The sequence below is a fragment of the Ischnura elegans genome, chromosome 1 (assembly GCF_921293095.1).
Source record: "Ischnura elegans chromosome 1, ioIscEleg1.1, whole genome shotgun sequence".
NCBI classification, from domain to species: Eukaryota; Metazoa; Arthropoda; class Insecta; order Odonata; family Coenagrionidae; genus Ischnura; species Ischnura elegans.
This window is the reverse complement of record NC_060246.1, coordinates 131,362,809-131,389,457: the sequence shown is the minus strand read 5'-3', so window position 1 is coordinate 131,389,457 and position 26,649 is coordinate 131,362,809. Positions and strand designations below refer to the sequence as shown.

General features: G+C 38.7%; 1 protein-coding gene across 1 annotated transcript in view; it reads right to left on the bottom strand.

The window, feature by feature from the left end:
• The window catches only part of LOC124169976 (dynein axonemal heavy chain 3), a 227,678-nt gene that overhangs the window by 88,940 nt on the left and 112,089 nt on the right, over nt 1-26,649 (bottom strand). Inside the window, exons 33-35 of the mRNA XM_046548676.1 lie at nt 15,272-15,492; nt 14,644-14,882; nt 5,249-5,432 (exon numbers count right to left, since the gene is read on the bottom strand). Coding sequence (XP_046404632.1) covers nt 5,249-5,432; nt 14,644-14,882; nt 15,272-15,492 — 644 coding nt within the window. The remainder of the gene's footprint in view (nt 1-5,248; nt 5,433-14,643; nt 14,883-15,271; nt 15,493-26,649) is intronic.

Here is a 26,649-nt window from a genome sequence, read left to right as displayed (position 1 = left end):
GTTTCTTGGCAGGTTTCAGTGATGCTGAGAGATTTTGTGAAGTACGAGAAAATGTTGATCACCAACTCACTTTCCCAGCTTCTGAGCTTCTCACCTTTTCTCCTCCTCTGTGAATCGGGCATAGTGATAGGGCACATTACAGCAGAGGTTTGTATAAAACACTGTACAGATCTCAAACTTATAGCATACCACACAACACTCGTTCACTCCAAAAAATGCAACGACAAAGTGAACCCCTTTGTTAATTCTTCCCCTGGCCCCTGGGCTGGGGTCGCTCCTCATGCAGATGTTTTATGGTACCCTCTGAATGGAACTTGAGGAAAAACTCAGAGCGCTCTTTTGTAAAAGGCATGTACTGGAAGGGTCTTTTGCACGGATTATGAGATATTTCCTGTCTGGTGTTCGTGGATTGACCGTATGACCCAAGGCAAAATTTGCATCTTATTTCCATGCCGTCAAAATTAGCTTGCTTTCATGTACCAATGTATTGAAAACACTGCTGTTACAACACATGAATATTCTTTGTTCAGGATATATAATGAAGGAGAACATATTTCCTGGCATGAATGAACAAAATTCTCCTTTTCCGCCCGAGATTTTTCCCTCCTTGCCCTAGAGTTGGCAAGGCAAGAAGCTTGGCTCAGCAGCGCCAGAATATTTTTTCTTAAGATGAAAACCTAGAAACTTCCTTCAAAATTAAGTTTTGTAAATAATTTTTTCACTAAAAATAACTTTGTAATTATCTTGAAATTTGATATGAAGCTTATATGGACCTCCGTAGTAAGAAATGTACGTTAGTAGGCGCCTCCTTTTTACCTTACAAAAATCCAAATTTTTTTTCCAAAAGGGTGTTACATCCGTACAACTACATTTTTTTCTCAATTACTGAAAAATTGGTGAAAACCTTCACAGAGAAAATAGTATGAAGAATTTTGTGCAGATTATTCAATTCAATATAATAAATAGTTAGACGACAATCGCAAGAAGAAGATAAAGCAAAAAAATACATGCTTGTAACGTAAATTTAAGTAAATGTTTTTATTAGCCTTTGCAATAATTTTATGTAAAAACTATTGACAACAATGAATGCAGCGTCTCTTTCTACATTGGAGTACACTGTTAAACAGTGCATAGTGCAATATAATAATTTTTATGCTGCTACAGTAAAACCTCACCTTTACGAACTCCCGCTAAACGAAGAACTCCGTTCAACGAACAAATGCTATTGGTCCGGCCAATTGCCTATATAAACACATTAGTGAAAAACCCCGATGAACGAACTCCTCTTTTACGAAAACTCCCGATCAACGAAATGAAATTTCGGCGCGATCGAGTGAAATTCACCTCCCAATAACCAATTTTTCCGGTTAAATTTTTATTTTCGTATGAATAATTTAATATTCGTAGCGTTGGAGGGCAAATCAGAGACTTCCACTGAATAAGCCAATCAGAATCGTCATTATTAACCGTAACCATAGCCTTCCGTCGTGTGTTTCCGCCGACCCCAACTCGCGGCGAATTGCGAAAAATGTTAATGCTGACTTTCGTAAATAACTCAATGTCCCAATATTTACACGCTCAAAGATATGATATCTAGAGCTATGTACTTTGAACGCATTCTTTTGACGGTTGTTTAAGATACTTTACAGAATTACAACGCGTAAATTCCGAGAAGCATTTTTTTCACTGGCCGCCATCTTGGATAACTTCTTTAGAATTTAACTAAATTACGGAAGATACAATGCGCGCGCTAGAAGATGAAAGCCAAAATTTGCATCTCTTAATTATCTTTAATATATGACTCAGTAGTTACTCTTGTTTCATTCACATTGTTTATTTCAACATCATCTAAAAAATAGGAGAAACTTCTGCATTTGCCGCAATCTTGGATAAAAAAGATTCGCACTTAAGACACGAAAGCCAACATTTCCCATTGATCTAGACGTTACTTGAATTGAGTGCTTTATACTTAAGGTCAGTCTCTGTCTGTCGGCGATTGTAGCGATGTCCTAACGTGATGTGAAGCGGTGTTGATTTTCTCCTGAGAAAAAGGTTTGCGACATGAAGAAGACGACACAGTCTAAACATGCCATATTTAGACTGGGCCAATGGTGATGCCTCACCCCTGTGGTAGCAGCAAAAATCCATGAATGACAGCGGGATTAATTCAGCGGTGGTTGGCGGGAGTTGATGCACTCATGGGGAAAGTAGATTTCTTCCTCGATCGCTGCACGGGCCCCAACATAGGACTAACAATAAGAAATGTGCGTGTTATTTTCTTCCCCCAACTGCAATAGCTAAGTTGCGACCTCTCGACCGAGGGGTCATTTCTGCGGCAAAGCGGCATTACCGTAGGATTTTAGTGGAGTTTTTGGTTTGTCGAATGGATGTAAGAGATCGGCGAAATTGAAGAGGACCATTTTGCAAGTAATGCAGCGGCTTTGCAAAGCTCGGAAGCGTGTTGCACCTGTCACCATATTTAGCTATTTTGCAAAAACCGGGTTTGCAGTCAACAGCATCATTATCGTGACTTATTTTACTTCAAGAACTAATGCATGAGGCCTTTCAAGCTGTTTTCTTATCGGGAGTTGTCAATCTGGTTTGCAGTCAACTGCGACCACGCGATGGAGAGTGATGACGAAAGCCGTGAATCCCGGCAGGGTCTCTCAAAAGTCATGAATATTGAAGGGTCGTTTGATGAGTTCACTAGAATAGACTCAAATTTCGTTATCCGCGAAGCCAGCGAACTGAGGGTTGCAGAATATAATTTCTCGAAAACTCATTTTTCAAAATCGTGACGTATTTTACTTCGAGAACTCCTGCAAAAGGCCTTTCAAGATGTTTTCTTATCGGCAGTTGTCTATCCGGAATGCGATGGAAATGATGCTAGTACAATGAATTATTTACGATGCCCGCGACCGCAAATATTGCTATGGAGTATTCTGGATTCGACTGCTATAAAAAAATGCTGCCACCCACTGCGCTTTAATGGGTCGACGAAAGTCGCACTCGTGCCGTTATGGTAGAGCGATCTTAATTTCATGATGAAGCTATAATTGGCGCTGTTACTTTAACTTTATATTAGTAATGGTCAAATCTATCGAATTCTTAATTTTTCAGTGTAAACTTCGCGAATACATGTACTCTATTTCAAATATTGAGAATAAAGGGATGGCCTCGCGCTCACCGCTACGTAGCATACATTTTTGAAAACCGATTGAAAAGCACGCAAAGTGATTGAATAATACGAACTGAGGCTTCCTAAATGTGGTCTATTGCCCGCGATTTGCATTGCAGCTGAAGAAATAAGCACTGTTTTGATGTATGCGAAGGTAGAATGAAGATAACGCATGCAGACTTGCTTCAATTTCCGAGCCCCTAGAATGATGCAACGCGCGCATCACCTCCGGGGAACGAACTCCCGATCAACGAAACGGCAAAATTTCGGTCCCTTGAGTTTCGTTTAAGAGAGGTTTTACTGTACTAACAACACCGTGCTCCCGGACTTGTGGAGATTTAAATGGGAAATGAACCTCCATAAGAACCTATACTGTCAACTGAGTGTGGAACACTATATTATGGCTGCCAAGTTATGTGCTATATTTTAAGGATACTAAATGGTGTAAAACTTATATACTTATCAAATGACATACATCTGCACATGATGCAGAAGATGGTTATCTGACCCTGGCAGAAAAAAATCAAAATTAATATGCTAGCACAAGACAAAAGCCCAGGTTTCCAAAAACCACACATCTATGGCTGCATTATGTATGGCACAGTGATCATGCACTGGTTGCCTTGAAGAGAACTCTATGCTACTGGTTTCAGGATGCAGACAGAAAGGGGATCCAATCTAGCTGCATGATCACAGTACAATAATTGCCTTTCTGCCAATTAATGCATGATGACACAGCATGGTCTTGACACTGTACCTTCGGACGCAGGTAGTGGTTTGGCACATCCTTACCACTTTCACCACAAAGCATTGTATATCAAACAGCCGTGAATTTGTGGATTTTGGAAACCTGTGCAAAGCACCATGTGAGAGAAGGCAAAATGGAAATATTTAGTGAGATGACTTTTAATTTGGTGGGTGATAATTGATATTCAAATAATATTCTTCCTACAAAGTTGTGAAAACAGATGCTTAGGACAAGTTTTCCCACCATCTGACAAGGGGAATACATAACCAAGGTGGCCAATCAAGCTCAAATTTTCCAATTTGGTAGATCATGGCTATAAATTCAAAATGCTGAAGCGAGGCGATGCACCTCTCACAAAATGTTAAGAAAAAAGCAATCCAAGATAGTAAAAAATGAAGTTACATTATATAAGCTGTATTGAAAGGTGGTTCCCATGTAACAACGATAGCTCAGTGGGCACCACGCTCGACTACGGAAGTAATAATGGCGAGTTTGATCCTTGCCCCTCGCACTTTATATACTTATTTTTTAAGGTTTTTATTGTTTAAATTATTAAAGATTGTTTTCTTCATTGCCACAGTGAAAAATATTTTAAATGCCTTTTTTTATATTTAAATAAGGCTGTGGATAGGGCCTTCTCCATTAATTCGTGCCCAAATATTTTTCAGTGCCGCAATGAAGATAAGAAAACAATCTTTAAAAATTTAAACAATAATATCCTTAAAGAATAAGTTCCGGGGGCAAGAATTGAACTCGCCATTACTACTTCCGTAGTTGACTGCCACAACAACTGAGCTATCACTGTCATATGGGAACCACCATTCAATAAAGCTTATATATCATACCTTCATTTTTTACCATCTCTAATTGCTTTTTTCCCAAAATTTTGCGAGAGGTGCATCGTCTCGCATAGGCACATTAAATTTATAGCAATGATCTACCAAATCGGAAAACTTGAGCTAAATTGGCCACCTGACGATTGTGTGTTCCTCTTGTTAGTTAGTTCCTCTAGTTAGTTAGTTGGAATTTTTAAAGTTTCTCTTTTTGTAGCCAACTAAGTCTTCCAAAGGGTGAAAGAATATAAGTACTCCACTTCAAAAGAAAAAACTGTTCAAAAAAATCCGGCCAAATGAGAAATGAATGCTAAGCACAGAAATAAACTCAGAATGATGCTACATTTACACAGCCTTACAGTTTTGCTTGCGCATAGCAATTCAAGCACTCTCATTGTTTCATATTATCCTTGATTGTCTTAGACACAATAAAGTCACCTTAACTGTGTTATAAATGGGCTCTACTGCTTCAAAAGAAATTTTCCTTACAATATCAATAAGTTCCATCTTTGTAGTATCCTTCTTGTCATACCAATATCCATGATCAATCCACTGCCTCAAAAGTTCAATTGGGGGTTGAGCACCATAAGTTTCTTTCTGAGGCATACTTAAATCATCAACAAATAAAACATACTTTTTCCCCAGAGGAGGTCCAAAGACACCCTTTCTCCGCCTAAAAATCCATTATGAAAAGAATAGGAAACAATACATTATTATACATTTATATACAATCTACATTAAAATCACAGAGCTAGAGAACCAAAAACTGATCCATGTATGCCAAAGGTTTAAAAATGTGAAATTTACCATGATTCTTACATATTGTAGGTAAAAACTAGAGATGGGTCGAATAGCAGATTTCTCGAATTCGAATATTAAATCATTGCTCGAATATTCGAATACCTCGAATACTAAATGATGAATGCTGGAATGTTTGACTCGGTTGCCTATGCAGCAGGCAACACAAGATTTTGGGGAGTAATTTTGATTACCTTTAAATGATTCGAACAGGAATTTAGCTGATTAATGAATATTTTAATTTTATGGAAACAATTTGGCATATAATTAATTCAACTAACATCGCTTTACCCCCACTCCTGCTGCCAAGTGCTAGCTGACAACCTGAGGCATTTTGCAAAATACAAGCTCTTTTCCACCGGATTTTCTTCAATTATTTTCAGTCCATCTTTGGGAGTTCTCACGAGATAAGAAGATGAATTGGAATTGCTATCAGGGAGAAACCAAATATTCTGAGGAAATATCCCTTTGTCTGGGACTATAACAATAAAGATTTATAGCACCACTCATCAATTGTAACTTGATATATGTTTTCGGAAAAAAATACCGCATCAACTTCCGAGAAGCTCTGCTGCTCATATTGAGTTTCCGTCGTATTTTGACATTTATTTCTTTGCGTAAAATGCTTAAATAAACTCAGAAATACGTCGTGTTTGGTCTTATTCTTTTTGAAATTACGCGCACATTACTGATATTTTAATTCAATAAAGGTGTGACATCAATTGACGAAAGTCATTCTTTGACACCTTTTGTGCTAATAGATGACTCATGCAGCGGTTAACCTCCACAGAAATGGGGAACTTCGAAGCTGTTAGGGAAAAAAAAGGTCAGTGGGGGAGAAAAGGGAGGGCCCGAAACAATTGTTCTCGTGTAACTTGGTATTTTTTCGAAGCTAAGGTCTTCGTAATATGATCCCTGCGCGAGCTGTGACCTTTTTTTTATTTCGAAGAAGAGGAAAGCCTCAGAGGGGGGGCTAGTGCTGAATGGAGAGGGATACCCGATCTTGGGAAATGCGCTAATGTAAGTATCCCACGGTACTCACACAACAGCTGACATCCAGAAATGGGGAACTTCGAAGCAGGTAGCCAGAAAAAGGTCAGTGGGTGAGAAAAGGGGGGAGGGCGTGAAACACGTTTTTATTTTTCTCGTAACTCGATATTTTTTTCGAAGCAGGGGTCTTCGTAATGCGATCCCTGCACGAGCTGGGACCTTTTGTTTGATTTCGGAGAAGAGGAAAGCGTCAGAGTGGGTGAGGCGAGTGCTGAATGGAGGGGGATAGCGGATCGCAGGAAATGCCCTAAGGTTGCTATCCCACAGCACTGAGGTTCTCCTGGTGGGGGGAATCGGGGATTTTCGGATTTTTTCACCCGACCATTTTCAGTTCGCCTCGACGAACTCTTTTCACCGCTAAAATCCACGAATTTGATGTAATTCGTCAACTTGAGTAAAACGGCGCTGCGAGCACTAAATGACTACAGTTCTCTACATTTTTCCGAGTCAACTACCAACGACGTGTGTGCGACAGTGTATGACGCGAAATTCAAAGTATTCGAGGCGGTACTTTTCGCATAACTATTCGAAACCTCGAATATCGAATACTTTCTAGTATTCGAGGTATTAGAGTATTTGCGGATACTATTCGCACATCTCTAGTAAAAACACATAGGAAAACGACATCCTAAAGAAAAATAAACATTTATCTCTTCCCAATTATTAATTATGTGGTGTACCAAAAATAGAACAATAAGCTTCTCCACTACCATAATATATGTACTCAAGGCTGAAAAGCCACCATTCGGATTCTGACATTTATTGATGCCCTTTGAGAGAAATATCTAGGTGAAAACTTGAAAAACTATATTTCAGGTGTACTTAATTTTGTACACTAGCAAGTGGTATCTTTGAGAAATTGGTCACAGCAGCCTTGCTTTACGAATATACAATTCATTCTTAGGGATGAAAATCATGTGACCATGTTTGAGAACTTGGTAGGGGCATGGTGAGAATAAAGACTGCACCTTACAGATGATGCACATTTCCTGCCGGGCTAAGCAGTAATAACTATTGGTCTTGATATAGAGATAGGCCACACAGCAGCAATACAGTGGAACTTCGATCTATCATTTTTCAGGGGGATGGACGAAAAAAACAATGAATGTGGGAAAACGATCAATGCGGGAAAATGATCAATGCGGGAATGTTTGGCTAGGTTGCCTTTGTCCCAGGAAACGCAGGATTTTGGGAGTACATATACATATATGATACTCATGAAAGTATTCAAACAAGATTTTAGCTGATTCCAGGAATATTAATACTTTATCGAAACATTTAGTTCATATTGTAGATTCCACTAATATCTCTTTGGAATATCCCAAAGGAACACGCCACCTGGCTAAAAAATGTTTTAACTCCACTCGGTATTTGCACTGCTATTATGTATTTCTATCTGATTTAAAAATTCTCATCCATCAAATGCCATTTCAAGTACACCTATTTACGAGAGCAATGTGCATGTTATGCCTGAAACAACTGCTTTCGCCGACACAGTGATTGGTTGTGAAATGGATCACAAAGGCCAAAAATAGTCTTTTATCTGAAATGTTCCTTTCTAATAAATATATTTTTGATATAATTGAGGCAATGTGTAAAGTGTGAACAAAGTTGCATTAATTAACTCATAATGACAATAGGTAATAACGATAGTCACATAGTTTGAATCTTCCCCAGGGGATGGAACTACCATAGAAAGAAGCTCAGGAAGGTCCTTTATGGACCTTGAAGCTCAGTGCCGTGGCATTAGTAACATTAGGGCATTTCCTAAGATCCGCTATATCCCCTTCCATTCAGCACTCACTTCCCCTCTCTGACGCTTTCCTCTTCTCTGAAATCAAACATAAGGTCCCAGCTCGTGCAGGGATCGTATTACGAAGACCTTAGCTTCGAAAGAAAATATCAAGTTGCACGAGAACAATAGAAACATTTTTCTCACCTCTCCGATTCTCGCTCCCTGAAGTTTTTCAGCTCATCACCTTCAAATTTCCAGTTTCTGGAGGTCAACTGCTGCATGAATCACCAATTAGCCCCAAAGGTGTCTAAAAATGATTTTCAGCAATTGGTATTATCTTTTTATTAGATTGAAATATTAGCAATGTGCACACAATCCAAAAGAGAATGATACAACACACGACGTATTTATAACATTTTTTTAAGCATTTCATTCAAGGAAATAGTTGGAATAATACGATGGTGATTTCTGACGAATCTCAATATCCTCGCTGCTGATCTTCTCAGTTGTTGATGCGGCATTTTTTTCGAAAGCAGGACATCAGGTTACAATTTACAAGTTATGCTACAAGTCTCACTTGTCAGAGTTGCTAACGAAACGATATCTTCTCAGGATATTTTGTTTCTCCCAACTAGCAATCTGTATTCATCTGCTCATCTAGAGCTACGCTACTTATTGTTAGAAATGAATGGGTAAGTTGCCTTTCCTATAGGACAAAAAATTTCATTGCACAGTCATGCTTCACCCTCTGCGGTACGCTCTGCTTACACCGTACGCGATAGCATTAGTGCCGAACTTCACCTTGTACGAGTAATTCCGTTCTTTCCAGGGTGAGTTGAAACCAGCGAGTGGTTTTCCGTGTGGGTTATATGAAGTCTGGTTTCATTTTTATTAGTTTTTTTTTTTAATTCCTCTTCGGACCATGGCCCTTCCAAAGAAACAAGTGAGAACTTTAAAAGATGAACTGAAAATAATTGAAGATGAAGAAAAGAATTCGGGCTAGAAGCGCGTGTGTATTGCAATGCCTCGGGTTGTCCTCTAGCACATGAAGGCATGGGGTTAGAGCAAGATACCTGGTGAAAACAAGAAGTTGGATGAAGCCAAGGATAAGGTGGGCGTGTCACTGGCAATTAACGCAACTTTGTTCACACTTTACACATTGTCTCAATTATATAAAAAAAAATATATATATTTATTAGAAAGGAACATTTCAGATAATAGACTATTTTTGGCCTTTGTGATCCATTTCACAACCAATCACTGTGTCGGCGAAAGCAGTTGTTTCAGGCATAACATGCACATTGCTCTCGTAAATAGGTGTACTTAAAATGGCATTTGGTGGATGAGAATTTTTAAATCAGATAGAAATACATAATAGCAGTGCAAATGCCCAGTGGAGTGAAAATTTTTTTTAGCGAGGTGGCGTGTTCCTTTGGGATATTTGAAAGAGATATTAGTTGAATCAACAATGTGACCTAAGTGTTTCAATAAAGTACTAATATTCCTGTAATCAGCTAAAATCTTGTTTGAATCCCCTAATGAATATCATAATTACTCGCCAAAATCCAGTATTTCCTGGGACATAGGCATCCTAGCCAAACATTCCTGCATTGATTGTTTTACCGCATTCATTGTTTTTTTCATCCATCAACTTGAAAAATGATAGATCGAGGTTCCACTGTAATAATAATGATTGTATTGTTCCTAGAGATCACATATGTACCAGTGACATTGGAAGTCATCAAAAAAAATAAATAATAATATGTAATAATAATTACAAATAAATGAAGTAATAGGAATATTTACAACACTTGTCCCATTGTAATAATTTAACCAATTACCAGGTTGAAACAAATGGCAGCCCAGCTAGCACATTTTAAGTCATTGAGATAAGGTGTAAGGAAGAAATAAGGAAGGCGCTTATCAAGTAAGCTTGCTATGGGTTTCTTACCGCCAGGCTGACAAACATCCAGAGTAATGACAATATGGATGCCAAATTTTTCAACACTTCCGTAGATGTTGTTTTTATTCCATCGTTTTAGAGTATTCGATAAGGGATTTATGTATAGAAACAATTTTTCCATTATTGGCACGTCTATAGTATTAGTAGAAATAACATCATACGGCCATGCATAATTTGAAAATCATTCACAATTATGAAATGATGGCAAAACAACGCTCGTAAGAAAAACATATTATTTCACAAGAATAGCGACATAGAATAATGTAAAAATGCCGGAAGGAATCTCTAATACAGGCATCCCCCGAGTTACGCAAGAGATGCGTTCCGGCAGACTCTGCGTAAGTCGAAATTTACGTAAGTCGTTCCTTTGCGTTAGTGCTTCAGAGATTTCAATCGGCGCAGTGAAATTCTCAGCAGAGAAATGTGTGGTAAATTCTCGGTGAAGTTTCATTCAATTCACTGCGATATTCATTAACTCTACCGCGTATTCTTACGTAATTAGATACAAAATCGATAAACATTAATATAGTCTGAGAGTTACATCTCGAGCATTGCCAATCAAAATGCGTAATATTATTCCCAGAGTTGACTGATTGCGTGGATTCGGGAAAGTACGGTATCTCAAGGCTACATTACTAAAGTGAATACTTAAATTGATTCATTATGTTATACTGCGATCAAAGGGCCCAAAGAATGCATTGTCTAACTACCTATAATCATTATATCTTATTATTATTATATCTTCTTCCTTTTATATATTACGTTGCCCGATGAATCTGGTGGTTTCACTGTCACAGTTAATACACGTAGGAGGAGAGTCTAGGATTACGAGCAAATAACACACAAAATAATTCCAGTAAATTACTATATTCTTAGATACATTCACACGCACATACCCTCAATCTTTCACGCACGGAAACATACTTTCATTCTCTCATATCTCAATAAAGTAACGTGAAAATATCATTATTTGAATATTTACTGCTCTGGAAACATCGAACATCGAAGAGTATTTCCAAAGTACGAAGCTAATTAAAAGTGAGTTTTTATTCAGCCAACTCCGTCATTAATGTGCAACAAAGTTAGTGGGGAAAAGCTTTCAATGACGCAATATTCATTTACAGTTGCACACAATATGAGATAACGAGAAAATGCAGCTTAATAAAATTTTCCTCCAGAAACATGTAAACAATTACGCAATTAATATCCTGTGTCAACTTTTCCTTAACTTTTTCGCGACGTTCATTGCCAACACTCAAAATTTCAATGCCGTTACGTGGGTACTAAACAATTCTTTTCTGCAATAAAAATTTCAGCTTGAACTTCATTTTCTTTTCATTCCACAGATGGAAATGTCCAAACTTAAGGATACAATTTTTAAATAGTTGAAAGTCGGAGTTTGGGTGTGCATGCTGTATAACAAGTTGTATCGTACGGGAATGAGCGCAATCACATCCATCGCTAGAACTGCAAATTTTCAGATTGATTGCTGACTTGGGATTTTTATGCGATTTTTCTACAGAAATTAATGAAAATTCCTTCGAGGAATGACAAAAATGGGTCACTTTGATATTTTTAGCACGTAAAAGACTCAATAACTATTCAATTTTTTTTCTACCATAGGTTGAACGAGCGAATATCTACTTCTTCACGCTCGCATTCGAAAATTAACGTAATCATTTGAAATACGGTTATGACTTACGTAAGTACGGATTTACGTACGTTGAGACATACGTAACTCGGGGGATGCCTGTATAAGTAAAGTATTCATCGGGTTATCAGAACATAAATCAAAATTCATAAATGTTAGATTGTGTGGACGTTGAATAACTTCAGTTTTTTCATTCACGCACCAGCTAAGTTTTTCAATATACAATACACTCCAGATTATCCGGGCTAATGATGGAGAGAGACGGCACGAGTAATCGGAAAACACGGATAGCCCTAACTTTCACTTAAATGTATTGCAATGTTCATAATTTACGTAAAACAAACAATATTTTATTATTTATGCAGGTATTATGTAATTGTAGAGTGCTTCCCGGACTCAAACCACTGCTCGACGTCGGAAACTACACCGTCAGGCACCACGCCACGTAGTCGCATCTCGCACAAGTTGCCCGGGTTGCAACTGCTGCGGGACATGTATCAATGATCATGGAGTGCGGTCGTGCACTGCAAGGCTTGGAACACAGGGACACGATGCTCCCATGAATGCAGCTAACGCGTAATTGCTTCCATTTTACGAAGGGGATTTTAATCGGAAATAATAAGCCCGGTGTATCCTAGCATTTATGCAGTAATTCTGATGATTTTGCGTCCAATTTTATTTTTTTATACAGATTGCAGAAAAAATTGAGTGAGAGTGAAAATTGTACACGGATAATCCGTAACCCGGAATAACCACAGCTGGATAATCTGGAGTCTGCTGTAATTAAATTTTAAAATGGTAACTATGCCTCTTACTCTCACCAGTTGCCGTGGTGTTATAGTTAGTGCTTACAGCCGTGGAGGTGTAGATCATATGTTCGGTTCTCCCGGGGTTTTATTTTTTTTTCTTTCCACCACAAGGATAAAGTACTTGTATTATGCTGTATGTCTTCACCAGCCAGTCACTTACTGTCGTTAATTTTATTCTATTCACGGAAAAATCTGTAATCAGTTGTTAAGCTCTTATAAAGACTAGCTGAATTTCACTGGTAAGCTTTAAATTCATGTCGAAATGAGCAGTGTACAATATGTAGTACGCTGTTCAGCCGCCTTTGGTGCTCCAACAGAAGCGGCTTACGTTGTCTGATGATATTTGATGGCAATCCTTACCTATTCTTCCCTAAAATCTTACACTTGCCTTATATGAGCCCCTTAGCTTATGATAAGCTGCTTATCAATTTTTTCCGTAAGAAAACCATAAGAAACGGATAGCTCTCTTACTTTGTACTATCTGGGAGGGTTAAAAGAATTTAAAAAAATATTTAAATGGCTTACAAGGTAAAAACAAAAAAAAATCACACAAACACACCTCATCTTGACAAACCCTCATTACTCTAGCTAACCCTAACTCCATCTTACAATTGATAACTCAAAAACCACCAATGACTTGGTGCTGAATGCAGTATATTCCTCATGTATAGCTATATCCTATGTACTAAAAGCTATTTTGACATGCAAAAAAAACATAATCTGTAGAATCTGAGTTTTTCCCGGCTTATGCTATGCAGGAATATTTCTCGGGTTTCCCACCGGGTGTCGTATCGGGTTGTAGTTCCCAACGTTTCCATGACTAAGTCCGTCATCGTCATCAGGGGTTAATGATCCCCTGGGGTCATTGACCCCTGGGGTCATCAGGGGTCATTAACCCCTGATGACGATGACGGACTTAGTCATAGAAACGTTGGGAACTACAACCCGATACGACACCCGGTGGGAAACCCGAGAAATATTCCTGCAAAACATAATCTGTTTAGACACGTAAAAATAGTAAAAATTAAGATAACTTGTAAATCTATTTTAATATAAGCACATTAAAAATATGCAGCGTAGAATAATTAATCATGCTTCAAGTCACTGGCAGCAAAATGACAATAAATTGTAAAAATTATTGCCATCTCATATTATGAGATAATAAAAAGTCATAGCAGCAACAATGCACGTAGAAAGCAATTAAAAAACTTGCAAAGACCAAGTGCATATGAGGGGCTATGTAGCTACAAACAAGGAAACACTTCCTTATGAAAATATATAAAACTTTTCAATATTGAAATAAGCAAAACATAAAGACATGCGTACATACTCTTCTCGGGATACCGCGCGGGTAAGATTATGTAAGAGTGCCGACGTTTCAGGTACTGACTCGTTACCCATTCGCATGGCTACTGACAGAATATTTGAAGTGACTGTTGAAGCTCAGCATTAGGAGAGGCCGGATTGGTCTAGTCCCAATTGCTGTAGCGGAGGACCGTGGACCAGCGTAGACTTAGCTCTGGTAAGCATAATTATTCTTTTAAGAGTTCTATTCCAAGAGCTGCTGATCAAATATCGGTGTCTCTGTTGACGTTTTTATTCTCAAGTCTTATTTCAATAGCCTCTTTAGTTAAACGGTCCCAAAATTGATTTCATTGCCATAAAATTCTGGTGTCATCCCACCATATTTTATGGTCCTCATTCATACAGTCACAATAATCAATAATAATATAATAATACATAATACAATCCTCATCCATCTCTTACATAATCTTACCCCCGTGGTATCCCGAGAAGAGTTTATACACGTTGTTCGCCGGAATAGTGTAAAATCTTCAATTTAAAGACATATATTAAATAAACATCAATATTAGTTACCTATCCAGTTTTGACATGATGATGTCTTGAGTTTGGCCAGCAGATGTTCTAGCAGAAAAATTCACGACGTTAGGCAAAAACTTATCCGTGGGTAAGTTCATGAGATAATTAATAGTAATTGCAGATTTTCCAGTTCCAGTTGGACCAACCATGAGAAATGGTACTTTACAGGACAAGAATTTCTGTATGAAAAAACTCTGATATGCTGTTTCACTAGTAGGAACAATTAAATCACTCACCTGAGAAACAAATGGATATCATCAAACAGAGGAGAATATTAAATTTTCACCACAAACATTTGATTAGGAATAAGACACAACATGGATGCAAAATTATTTGCCTTTACAACAGATATTTCTTTGAAGCTATTCTTTGTTAAAGAATGAAAGACAGATAATGTGGAGATGTCATAAATCATAAAACCATTGTACATATTTAATAAATGTGGAATAAAAATGCAATGCATGTTGAGTAAATATGAGAAACCATTATTCATTATCCACTATAAAGTAAAAATTCACGAGCTACCTGCTGATGGATGATAATATTTAACAGTAAAGATATTATACAATGAAATAATTAGTTACATGTGTATCACAGAGGACAAGCTGTGACAAAAGCTACTCACTTTGGCATTCTGTGGCCACTGTGAATTACTTTTCTCATTTATTTCTAGCCATACAATCCAGCTACCGTTATTCCTTTTATCATAAATAAAATCAAATACTGTCCCTCGCACAGGAAATAACTGAGCACGGCTGAGTTTGAACGAATTAGGTCTTGGATAGCTTTCATTATCTCCATTTAAAACTGCTCTGAAGTCCTCATCAAATATTTTTCGGCTATCACCTAAAATTGAAACATAAAATTAGTAAGTAGACATGAAATGGTAAAGGAAAAAATAACAAATTAAATTAATAATATAAAGTTCTTCAAATAAGAAAGCTCAGAAACTATAAAAGAACAGTTGAATTGCTGGTAGGCATAAGGAAAAATAACGAGAAGCATTGGCACATGGTAGCATTGAATTAAAGGCAAGCATGATCCCTAGACTTCCCATTTTCAAGATCTTTTGGTATAAACTATAAAGTAAATCTATCCTAGGCAAACAGAGGAGAGTATACACTCATCCCATCTCAAACCCTTGAGAAAACAGCATATACACATAATAATTTTAAAAGCATGATGTATTTAGGCCACTAACTTGAAATATTTTTTAAATGTACACAAATTTTCCATTAATGTATGTAATTTTCCATTAATGTATGATATGGAATTTGGAAGAGACCACTTACAGCTGAACGGGAGACACCATGAGGGAAGGGTGGATAGAAAATCAGCATTGGCATTAGCCTGCTCTTAACGAAAGGCACCAAGGGGGCCATGGCTTAACCCATCCAATGGACTGAGTGCTGTCCTTGAAGTGCCCTACACAAAGCACTCAAGTAGACTCTGAAAAATCTCTGCCAAGGGTGGGATTTGAACATGGAATCACTAGGTGGGAATCCAAAAATCTGGACACCACACCCACCTGATGCCATAGCAATTGGTAAAGTGATGATTATTCATTAAATATGGATTTCAAATTGCACATTTTCATTTCTTGCATCAGCTTGATCCTAGCAACAGCTGATACTGATTGGTCTTCCCTCAAAAGAAAATGGCTGGGTTTAGGGACATTCCAAAGACGAGGAAGGCTCCAATACCACAGCAGTAGAAAAGGGCCATTGCCTACCCCTCCCTCCAGAAGTAAATAAAAATATATCCCACTATTCTAGTAACTAGTACCTACTGCATCTAAGAGATTGATCAGTCAATGCCAGTGCAGGTTGACACACACCAGAGTATGTCCGGTGAAAATATTGAGGATAAAATCTGACTGTTTTCAAATTGCAATCCATTCCTTAAATTAATTAAATACAGAACACTCCCGATTATCCGCGCTAATGATGGGGAGAGACGGAGCACGAATAATCGGAAAACACAGATAGCCCAAACTTTCACTTAAATGTCTTGCAATGTTCATAATTTACGTAAAGCAAACAATATATTATTATTTATGAGTGTTATATTATTTTAGTGAGCTTGAGGGATTAATTGAGAGCTTTCTTCGCCAGTCCGCAATCTTTTTAGTGGCAATAACATGGTTGCACTTGTATTATTACTACTCCATATAAGACCCAGTTTCGAAAACCATGTTTCCGATACTAAATAGTGGTTCACAAGAATACTCCCAAACACTTTCACGTACCACGCCACGTAGTCGCGTCTTGCACAAGTTGCCTGGGTTGCAACTGCTGTGGGACGTGTATCCGTGATCACGGAGTGCGGTCGCGCACTGTGAGGCTTGGAAAAAAGAAACTCGGAGCTCCCGTAAATGCAGCTAGCACGACGCTGCTTCCATTTTATGACAACTATTACACACATACAACAACAAGTCAACTATTGGAATTAACAAGTCTAATGTACACCCATGCCTTGTATAGTGCAAGGGATGCGTTCCTTTGCATTTGCATTATACGAGAGCATTTTAACATCGGGAAGATAGGGGTGCGTTCCTGGTAGCATAGGTGTTGGGTATCTAATTTCCTCTAAACCGTATATATTCCCATAAATAGCCTTAGAATACAGTATTTAAATAAATTTTACAGTTTAAAATATCTTTAAAGAAAGTAGGCATGCATTCAAAGACTATTATTCACGTTAAAAAAAATTCGTACATGCTTTTGAAATTCCATCCTGTCGTGCGGGTGGGCTAACATCTGCTATCTCAGGGGTTCGTAATGTATTGCCAGCAGTTGACAATTTTTCAAACAGGTCTAAAAACAATTATTGTGTCATCCAGGCCCTTTGGTCACTCATCAAAATGACAGGCAAATGCTACTTTGAATGCCATTATAGCTAGTGGAGTTTAAGAATGATAAATCATTTTAATTTGAAGTATGATCTTAGGTTTTCCCGGCGTATCAGTTGCAGAAAAGTTTCTCGGGTTTTCCACCGGTTGATGTCATCCATGTCTCCCGACGTTTCGATCCGGGACTTGCTGATCATCCTCAGGGGATCTTCCGAATGCCGTTCTTCGAAAATTTTTTCAGTATATATACACTCCATCCGAGGTTAGGTGTGACCTGATTGGTTCAGGCGTGTTGTGGTTTTCCCGCCATTTTTGTTGTATATAATGGACTTCAATATTGGTCTCCAAACATTGCTGATTTGGAAGCCCGTGTCCCTGTTGAAGTTGTTGCGGTTGATGCGGATCTGAATGGCTTCCTTGACAAGGCGGTCCCAGTCGCCATGTGCTCGGCATAGCAGTTTCGCCTCCTTCCATTGTATGGCACGGTCCTCACTGATGCTATGCTCTGCCACTGCAGACTTTTCCGGTTGGGCCAGCCGTAAGTACCTCTGATGTTCCTTCGTCCTAGTTTCAATTGTCCGACTGGTCTTTCCAATATATGTCTTCCCACACTCGCATGGAATTTCGTAAACTCCTGGCGTCTTCAGTCCGCAGGATCCTTCACTCTCACTAGTTAATCCATGAGCTTTGGAGGTGGTAAATGGATTGTCTTAATATTATATTTGCCTAGAATGCGTTGTATCTTTCCGGATATTGTGGAGACATAGGGAAGGAAAACTTTTGCGGTCGGTTCTCCTTGCGGCTCCCTTGTGCCGCCAATGGGCTTGTTAAAGGTCCTTTTCAGGGCCATAAAAATCTGATGTTTGCTATAGCCATTTTTCCGAAACGTCATCTTACTCATCTATATATACTGAAAAATTTTTTGAAGAACGGCATTCGGAAGATCCCCTGAGGATGATCAGCAAGTCGCGGATCGAAACGTCGGGAGACATGGACGACATCAACCGGTGGAAAACCCAAGAAACTTTTCTGCATTTTAATTTGAAGTCCTCAGAGGCATTAGCAGCTACGTGAAACAGTCTTTAAAGGCCTTGAAACCTGACCCAAGTTTCCCTTCCCTGAAAATGAATGAACGAGAATGCATTCTTTTCCAAAACAACATCGTCTCGTCAACACTAAAAACTAGTTGAGGGGGAAAGGAGCCACTTTCAATCACAGCTTGGAGTTCATCAGAAAATGTTGCGGTGACTGTACTATCAACACTTAAAGGCCGTATCACACTAGCGACTGCGGCCGGCGCTGCGGCTGTGACCGCGACTGCGACTGGCCCGTCGACCAATCAGAGCGAGGCAGTCGACGCTGCGACTGCGACTCCGAAGAATAGCCGACCGGCTATTCTTCAGAGTCGCAGTCGCAGTCGCAGCCAATCAGAGAGCTCCATTTCAATCTCGCGCGCTGGCGGCAGACGTGTTTGTTTGTTTTGGTTACCGTAGCGAGGGAAGTTCAAGAAGGTTATAAGATAACGCTGAGATAATTTCGGATTTTTAAAGTGAAGATGGAAGCCCAGTATATTGGATATTGCACCCGAGTACACAGGTGAATGAAAATGAAGTACGTTTTAACATATTTTAGGAACATTTTCAACAATTGCTGCTCTCTATCTATTCTTTGGGCTTTCGTAAACAAACAAGCCACAAGCAGAAACGTTCATACGTGCGCATGCGCGATCGTGGCGTCGGCCGCAATGTGTGATGGGGTGTAGTCGCAGCCGCAGTCGCGGTCGCAGCGGCGGTCGCAGTCGCTAGTGTGATACGGCCTTAAGGATTCACCTGATATCGCCGCACTGAAAATACCTGCTAGCCATTTAAAATTCTGGAACCAACCGGAGCTTTCACTATATGTCTCAGAGCGATCAACACCCTTGTCTTTTTGTACAGATTCACAATGAACTTTCCGTATGTGTTGACCGCTTGGTTGAAGTTGGTGTGGTTGACGTTTAACTTCGTCTTTATTCAGAATAAGGCATCGTGAGTTTAAACTACCGCGCAATATCGCTTTGATGCTCTCCATTTCCTCTTTCAATTTCTCTTCTAGGTTTATGGTATTTCTTGATACCTTCTTGATTTTTCAACCTGCATTCCTATTTTTGCCATTTTTCTCTTGGTTTTTACTCTCTATGGCTCAATAGAAATCACTTTCTACTGCTGAACTGTATTCCTGAGACGCAGAGGGCCTATGACTGCTGGGAAGGAATGAAGTCATTCTGTTTGAGACACTATAGCAGACCCTTTTATGTGTTGATGCTATTCATACGCAACTCGGCCACTGTTCCATTTCTCCCCCGTGAATACCGATGACCTTGAAGGCTTTAGCGTAGACCCTCTACCTGGAAGTCAATCGTCCGATAACCTATGACGGCAAAAATTATGTCTCAAGCCGTATTGCTTAAAAAACTCATTTCCACTAGCTCCAAACTTAATTAATAATCAAAATTAACTAGTATTGTTATTATGTTAAGGAGATGAGATAAATTACTTCGGTAGGCCGGCTATCTGGACCCAATGGCGAGTAATACATTTGGCCATTACACAGCAATGGATTTCAATTAATATATAAAAAAATAGAAGATTTGAGGCAAGCAATACTATTAATAAGCATAAAATTATAGCAATTTCATGTGTACTTAGCACAAGTTCACGTTTTATCATGAGAGCATTAAAGTATTTAGATTAGGCTACACTGCATTGCGATGTTTACCAGAGGAACGAATTTGCGCTATATCGAAATTGCTCTAATCAAAATTGCGCTATTAGAGGCATGGGTGTAACTTTGCATTAAAATGCAGTAATTCCGATGATTTTCCGTAAGGTTTTATTTTTTTATAAAGACCGCAGAAATATTGAGCGAGAGTGGAATTATGCACAGATAATATGCAACACAGATAAACTGTAGCCGGATAATCAGGAGTCCGCTGTATAGATAATCGAGTTATTTTATTTTTCACATTAGAATTTTCATTCTTCTCACCACGAAAGAAAAGCCTATGAAAAATAGGATCTGATGCCAATAAATGACAAATTCATTCATTTTTTTATCGACATATAATTTTCACCAATTTTGATGAAGATTACTATGCCACTTTAAATTATTATAAAGATCTTAAATTATTGCCATTTTTCCAATTCCCAGCAATCAAAATAATTATATTTCTAACCATTCTAATAATAGGGTGGTTTCCTCTTATTTTTTATTGCCTAAATCGAAAGATTATTACTCCTGGAGTACGTATTTCACACTTTTAGATTTTTAAATGACGATATCTATTTATCGCGATTAAATGAAAAGTGAACATTTTCAAGCGCGCGAAATTGCGACGCGTAAGAATGAATGCCGGGAAATCTCTCCGTACGTCGTATTTCTGGTTCCCGCTGCCGCCCTGTGAGGTGACCTTGAGGCGAGGCTTAATGCTGATACGACGCAGGCTGCTTTGTCTTCACATAATGCTTCGCTCCCCATTCTGATCCCAACACTGGCCAATCTTTGTATTAAATTCGATCTCGTGGTGCTACATCATTCCTAAATTGCCAATGACTACCTTATCTTTCACTTCTTACTCTGAAGTCAATTACCATATAAGCGTGTGTAAGAGGCGCACCCCTATTTTGAGCATCGGAGCTAAAGAAAAAAAAAATTTTCTGCATTTCTTTTATCCTATCGCGCGGTGTTGCAGACTTAAGCCTGGACTTTTGACAGTTATCAAATTTTCCACTTTCAATAATAATAATTCGCGCAGCGTTTTTCAGCTAAATTTAAACGATGTGTATGGCGCTCGGAGATTAGTAGGTATTCACTTGCAGCCTTAACCTTCTGATGCTTACTAGGGACGGTCGGATCGGATACCTCAGATGCAAATATCCACGAATAAGCCCTTCACTATAGTGACCTTCGGATCCAAATTCGTCGACGGAATTGAATATGAATCCGAAATTTTCAATCGATGCTTTCGTGAATGCAATGCAAATGCACTAGGAGAGAGTAGAAAGAGTCCCGATCCTCTCTTTGCATACGCCGTTGCCCTACGATTCTTGTCCTACTCACGAACATTTTTTTTAAAGCTCTTGTAGGAGTATTGCAATAGAATTACAGCCATAGAAAATTTTAAATCAAAACACGACAGGCACATAGCGTGAATCTTCCCAAGAGATTGGACAACAAATGGGGGAATCTCAGCGCCGTAGGATAATAACCATGGTGTAGATTTCACTAAATACCCCTGGCCATCCATCAGCCCATGCCTATGACTTTTTTTTTCCTTTCCGAGACCCCATGGACCATAAATCACTTGCCTCAAAGAAAAATATCAAGTTTTGTGGGAACAATCAAAACTTGTTTAATCCCTTCCCCTCTCACCAACTGACCTTGATCGATACCCCAGTTTCTGGAGGCCAAATGCTAGGTGAGTCATCTACTGAGCCCGAAGATATCTCGATAGCTTTCAATAATTGTATGACACGCACGAGGTTCAAAAAAAGACAGAGATCTAACGCGACGCATATCTGACAGAATTTAAGTTTAAGCTCCAATTGATTGACACAAAGATTTATAGTAGTGATGGGTCGGTTCGATTCCTCGATTCTTCGATTCTCGGCCAAGAACCGGAATCGAAAACGAGTACTTGCCAAGGCGAAAAATCGATTCCGATTCCAGTAGTACTTCAAACAACAAAATAAACGACCGCGTTTCCAACAGTCATTTGAATTTTCGCGCCACGTAATCGTAATAACAAAACACATATCTTCTTGGGATGTGCGAGTACTCGAAAATTCAAGTCGATCGAGTAGTTGGTACTCGACTCGAGCGTTTCGAGTCGCATTACGAATGTCGAGTCGAGCAGTTAAGGTTACAGTGCTTTCGAGGCTAGTAGGTCCAGCAATCTGCCGACAGGAAGCGCTATCATGAAACTCATGTAATAATGCAGTTTTTAAAGCCGATAAGTCATTCTAATGCCTTGGCCTGGTACATGAACATACATGTTCATGGCCTGGTAGTTTCAGCTTGCCGAATACACTATAGTTGTCGACGTTGGCGCCGAATACCTTTACGCCAGCCGCAGCGGCCGATCGTCTTCCTACCCGGCGCACACTAGTCCGAAATCGGAAAAAGCTGGAATAAAGTCCAAAATGACCTTATTGGGGATAGAGACTTGAAACTCAGCGAAAATACTCATAAATCATTACCAAATATTGCTTTATATGCCATTTCACGTAAATACGAACCTTTAGTGAGATACAGAGGCCCAAGCATGACCAATTTTTCAATGCCACGCGAGATATCGTTTTTCCTCAAAAAATCTTTGAATTTATCCAAGTGGTTTTGCATTGGTGTGAGTTTTATGGAATATAAAACGCAATATTCCTTTGATCTGGTGCTTTGCCTATACTTTCAATGACTTTCGAAGATTTTGGCTCTCATCTGTCGGGTTTTACAACGCAAAATGGCCGACCCGTTTTTCACGTGAAATTTGACATAAGGTAGACATTATCTTTCGTTTACGAAAAATATAACTCGGAAAATTTGATCCACAATATAAAGTAGGGATTTCTAAAGAGTACTAATAAGAAATCTTGAAAAAAAAGTTTGCGACGAAGGAAATAAGAGCGATTTTTCAATCGCGCGTCAAGGCTGAGCTACACGCTGCGGAACTTTAAGGCTCGGTAACATAAGGCCGATTTTTCAAGTTTTTTAAAACATTAGTCTTCAAAATCGTCATTTAAAGCATAGATCATCGTCTTCATTGACTTAAAACACTAAACTGAGGATGTTAAAAAGGATTATGTATAGATCGACTTGACCATTTAGCACATTACTCGAGTGAAAATACTAATAGGATTGGATATTTTTTGGAACCATCCCACGCATAAGAAATATGCCTCGGGTATTAAAGTAAAGTGAAGAGATTAAGTCAGCATGCTTAAGAGAATGAAAAAAGAACTATTTCCGTGAAAGGCAACAACCGATACCCTTTTTCCCTTTCCACCTTCGCCGAGGTGAGTCGCGCGTAGGGGGAGTTTTCACACCACAAGGCTCTTTTAGCCTTTTTTATTACTGCGACCGTCCGATGTGATATTCATTTGTAGCGTTTAGTTTCTTTCTTGAACTTAAAAAAAGCAAGAGATTTTAAGGTTGATTAAATGACGTGAGAAGTATAGCATTTTTTTTGGCTCTACAAAACTAAAGTTTAGTTCTATAGTTGTTCGCTTCGACCACTTGAATTCCATGAAGATTCAAGATCCAAAAAAATCGTTGATATAATTTTTAATAAAAATTCCAAAGTCTCCGAAATCTTGAAATTTTGGTGGGAAAGTACTTGCCCAATAACACACACGTGTTATTGGGCAAGTACTTTTACAAGTACAAGTACAAGCAAAGGCAATTTTCTGCAGGCAGTAATACTGTAACATGGAGACGTCAAAATCTGCTGGCTGAGCATGTAGAATAATTGGTTTTTCTGCTTGAGAATTTGAAAGGGCCAAATATTACATGATTCATATACGTAGTATGTAATCTTTATTACAGCTATGAAAATTTCTGTACTCAGGTATGTTCTGTTTTGAAATTTAGCTATTATATTTTAATTACATAGTAATTATTTGAAAGATGCTTTTGTCAATTGACTCTTTCACAGAGTAATATTTTTTAAAGTGGTTTTCTTGTTGCCTGGAATTAAGTGATATTTTTCTTGGAGCCTATGGCATCAGAATCGATGGAATCGGTATCGGTAGAATCGGAATCGAAATGTCAGAATCGGAATCGGGATCGGAATCGATAAAATTTTGGAATCGACCCATCACTAATTTATAGTTATAACAAAGCTACTAATATTCAAAACAGTCCAAACAGCGCAATTTCGGAAGAAACAAGCATAGCATGAGCGCATTCAAATAAGACAAGACCGACTGGAAACTTCAGGCAACTCAAGCTGCGTATATCACATTGCTGCGCCTTCGCCCCTTCACTTTGAAGACAACAACGTCACTTGCAAGATCATACGTGTTCTTCCCTTTCTCCTTCGCCCGCAGCCTTGTTGCGGAGGAAAGACGAAGGGAGCGAGCTCCTTCCCCTCTATCTCTCCTTCAGCGCTCTTCACTCATAAGCATTTCCGATTTCTTCTATCCACCATTCAGTCAAAGAATGTACACACTCGTTTGAATTTTTTAAACAGCAGGTTTTGACACCAATATTATATTCAATCGCAATAACCCTTACAAAAGCGTCTGAAGATGATTTTTCCAAAAAGCAGGCCCTTAGCGTAATGGAAATTACTCGGCAAGACAGATGTTGACAATTGACCAGGCATTGTCCCTCAAAACTGCGCTTTTCTCTACGTTTGATAAGCGAGTACTATATTCAGTATAAATGCTGCGGTATGCCCACTCGTAGCAGTAAATTTAGCGTGCCCTCCGGAGCAAAATACCTCGCGTGATCTTTTCCATGTTCACATCTGTGGTACCTACCGATGCTTACGAGTAATAAACGCAAACAGGAGCATTTTAAAAATACGTCACTAAGGAAGACACTCCCCTGCCTCCCGCTTGTTTTTGATCTTGGTTTTTAGATGACTGACTCATGCAGAAAACCAAGGCCACTCAGTTCCTCTAGGGCTAGCGACTGGGGAAAGGGAGGAGGGGAAGATAAAAAGTTTGTGTAAGAGGCGCACCCCCATTTTCGGCTGCAATTTCTGGGGAAAAAGGTGCGCCTATTACATGCGCTAATACGGTACTATGAGACGACTGACAACACAAGTTATTCTCAAAGAAGCAGCATCCTCAGTGGTTTTCTGACAATGTTTTTCACTGATGGCTAATGCTCCTTAGAATAATAATGTGATAACTTCCCGTTGCTTTCCACATCACAGTACTAGAGCTGTTAAAGTGAATTTTACCAAATCTGCAGTGAAATACAGTCACTGTACTAGTCACTGTGGTCTCCACCTTCACTCATATAATGAAGAGCTGCTGCCCTCTCCACTTACCCACATTTACTGTTTAAATTTTGTCCCCCGGTAAAACCTTAAATCAGGATTCTACTGTATTGGGCTAAATTGAATTTATTTGAGCACTGAAAAATAAATGCAAATTAAAATTGGTAGGAAAAATATCTACAAAACCAGTTTTCAGTTGCCTTCGGTTTTCTATTGCTATTAAAAAAAAACCTGTTTTGGAGATATCTTGCTATTAAAGTTACCAGGCATTTCCTATACATGGATTTACAGTAGAAGCCCGGTTTTTACCAGTGCTCATAATCCCTCAGAAATTACCTGCAACACCAAGCACTCGTTGTATTCGAAGGTGTTGAATAAACCCACCCAAGTCTCATAATCGTTCTTATTTACAGTTTTTCTTTTGTTTCCGCGGTATTTAATGAAGTTAAACTGGTAGAAAGTCATTATCAGGCACAATATGATGGGGAACTTGCATGAATTTTTTTTATTTCACAGGCCGACAGAAAATTATTTTCTGAATTCAACAAAGAAAACCACATGTATACCTGAGATTTCCTTCGCAAGATATTCAATAAATATAAAACTGGAGCATAAAATATAAAACTGGAGCAGTCAAACCAAAAATTTTATAATACCTTAATAAAATCGTTGTAGGAGTCTGAGCCACGGCCATTGGAAGGGGGATACGTTAATTGTCAGTTGATGTTATCGATGGCATATCATTCATTAAGTATGTAATTAGAACGATTTTGATGTTTACTGATGTCTGCTTAGCATTTATATACAAAAAATTATCCTTTTATTCATAGGTACCAAAGAATTCATCGTTTAAGACTGCCTGTGCTTGTATTATGAGGTGAATTCCAGTCAATGCAACTTTTGCTCGCTGATTGGAGACATCTAGGAACATTTTTTGTGCCAAAATAGAGTTATTTTGACGTGACATCTCCCGTTAAGCTACTATGTACTAATAATCATAGTGCCAGTGGTTATCACGCACACAGCTTGATAAGGTTGAAAAATATCGGCCATGAGTTATCAATGTTCCAATGTGATTGAATTATGAAAAGTGCTATAATGCTATCGATAAATGTCTAACAGTAGTGTAAAAATTGTCAGCGGCGTGTTAACCTCCGTTGTTCACCGTAGA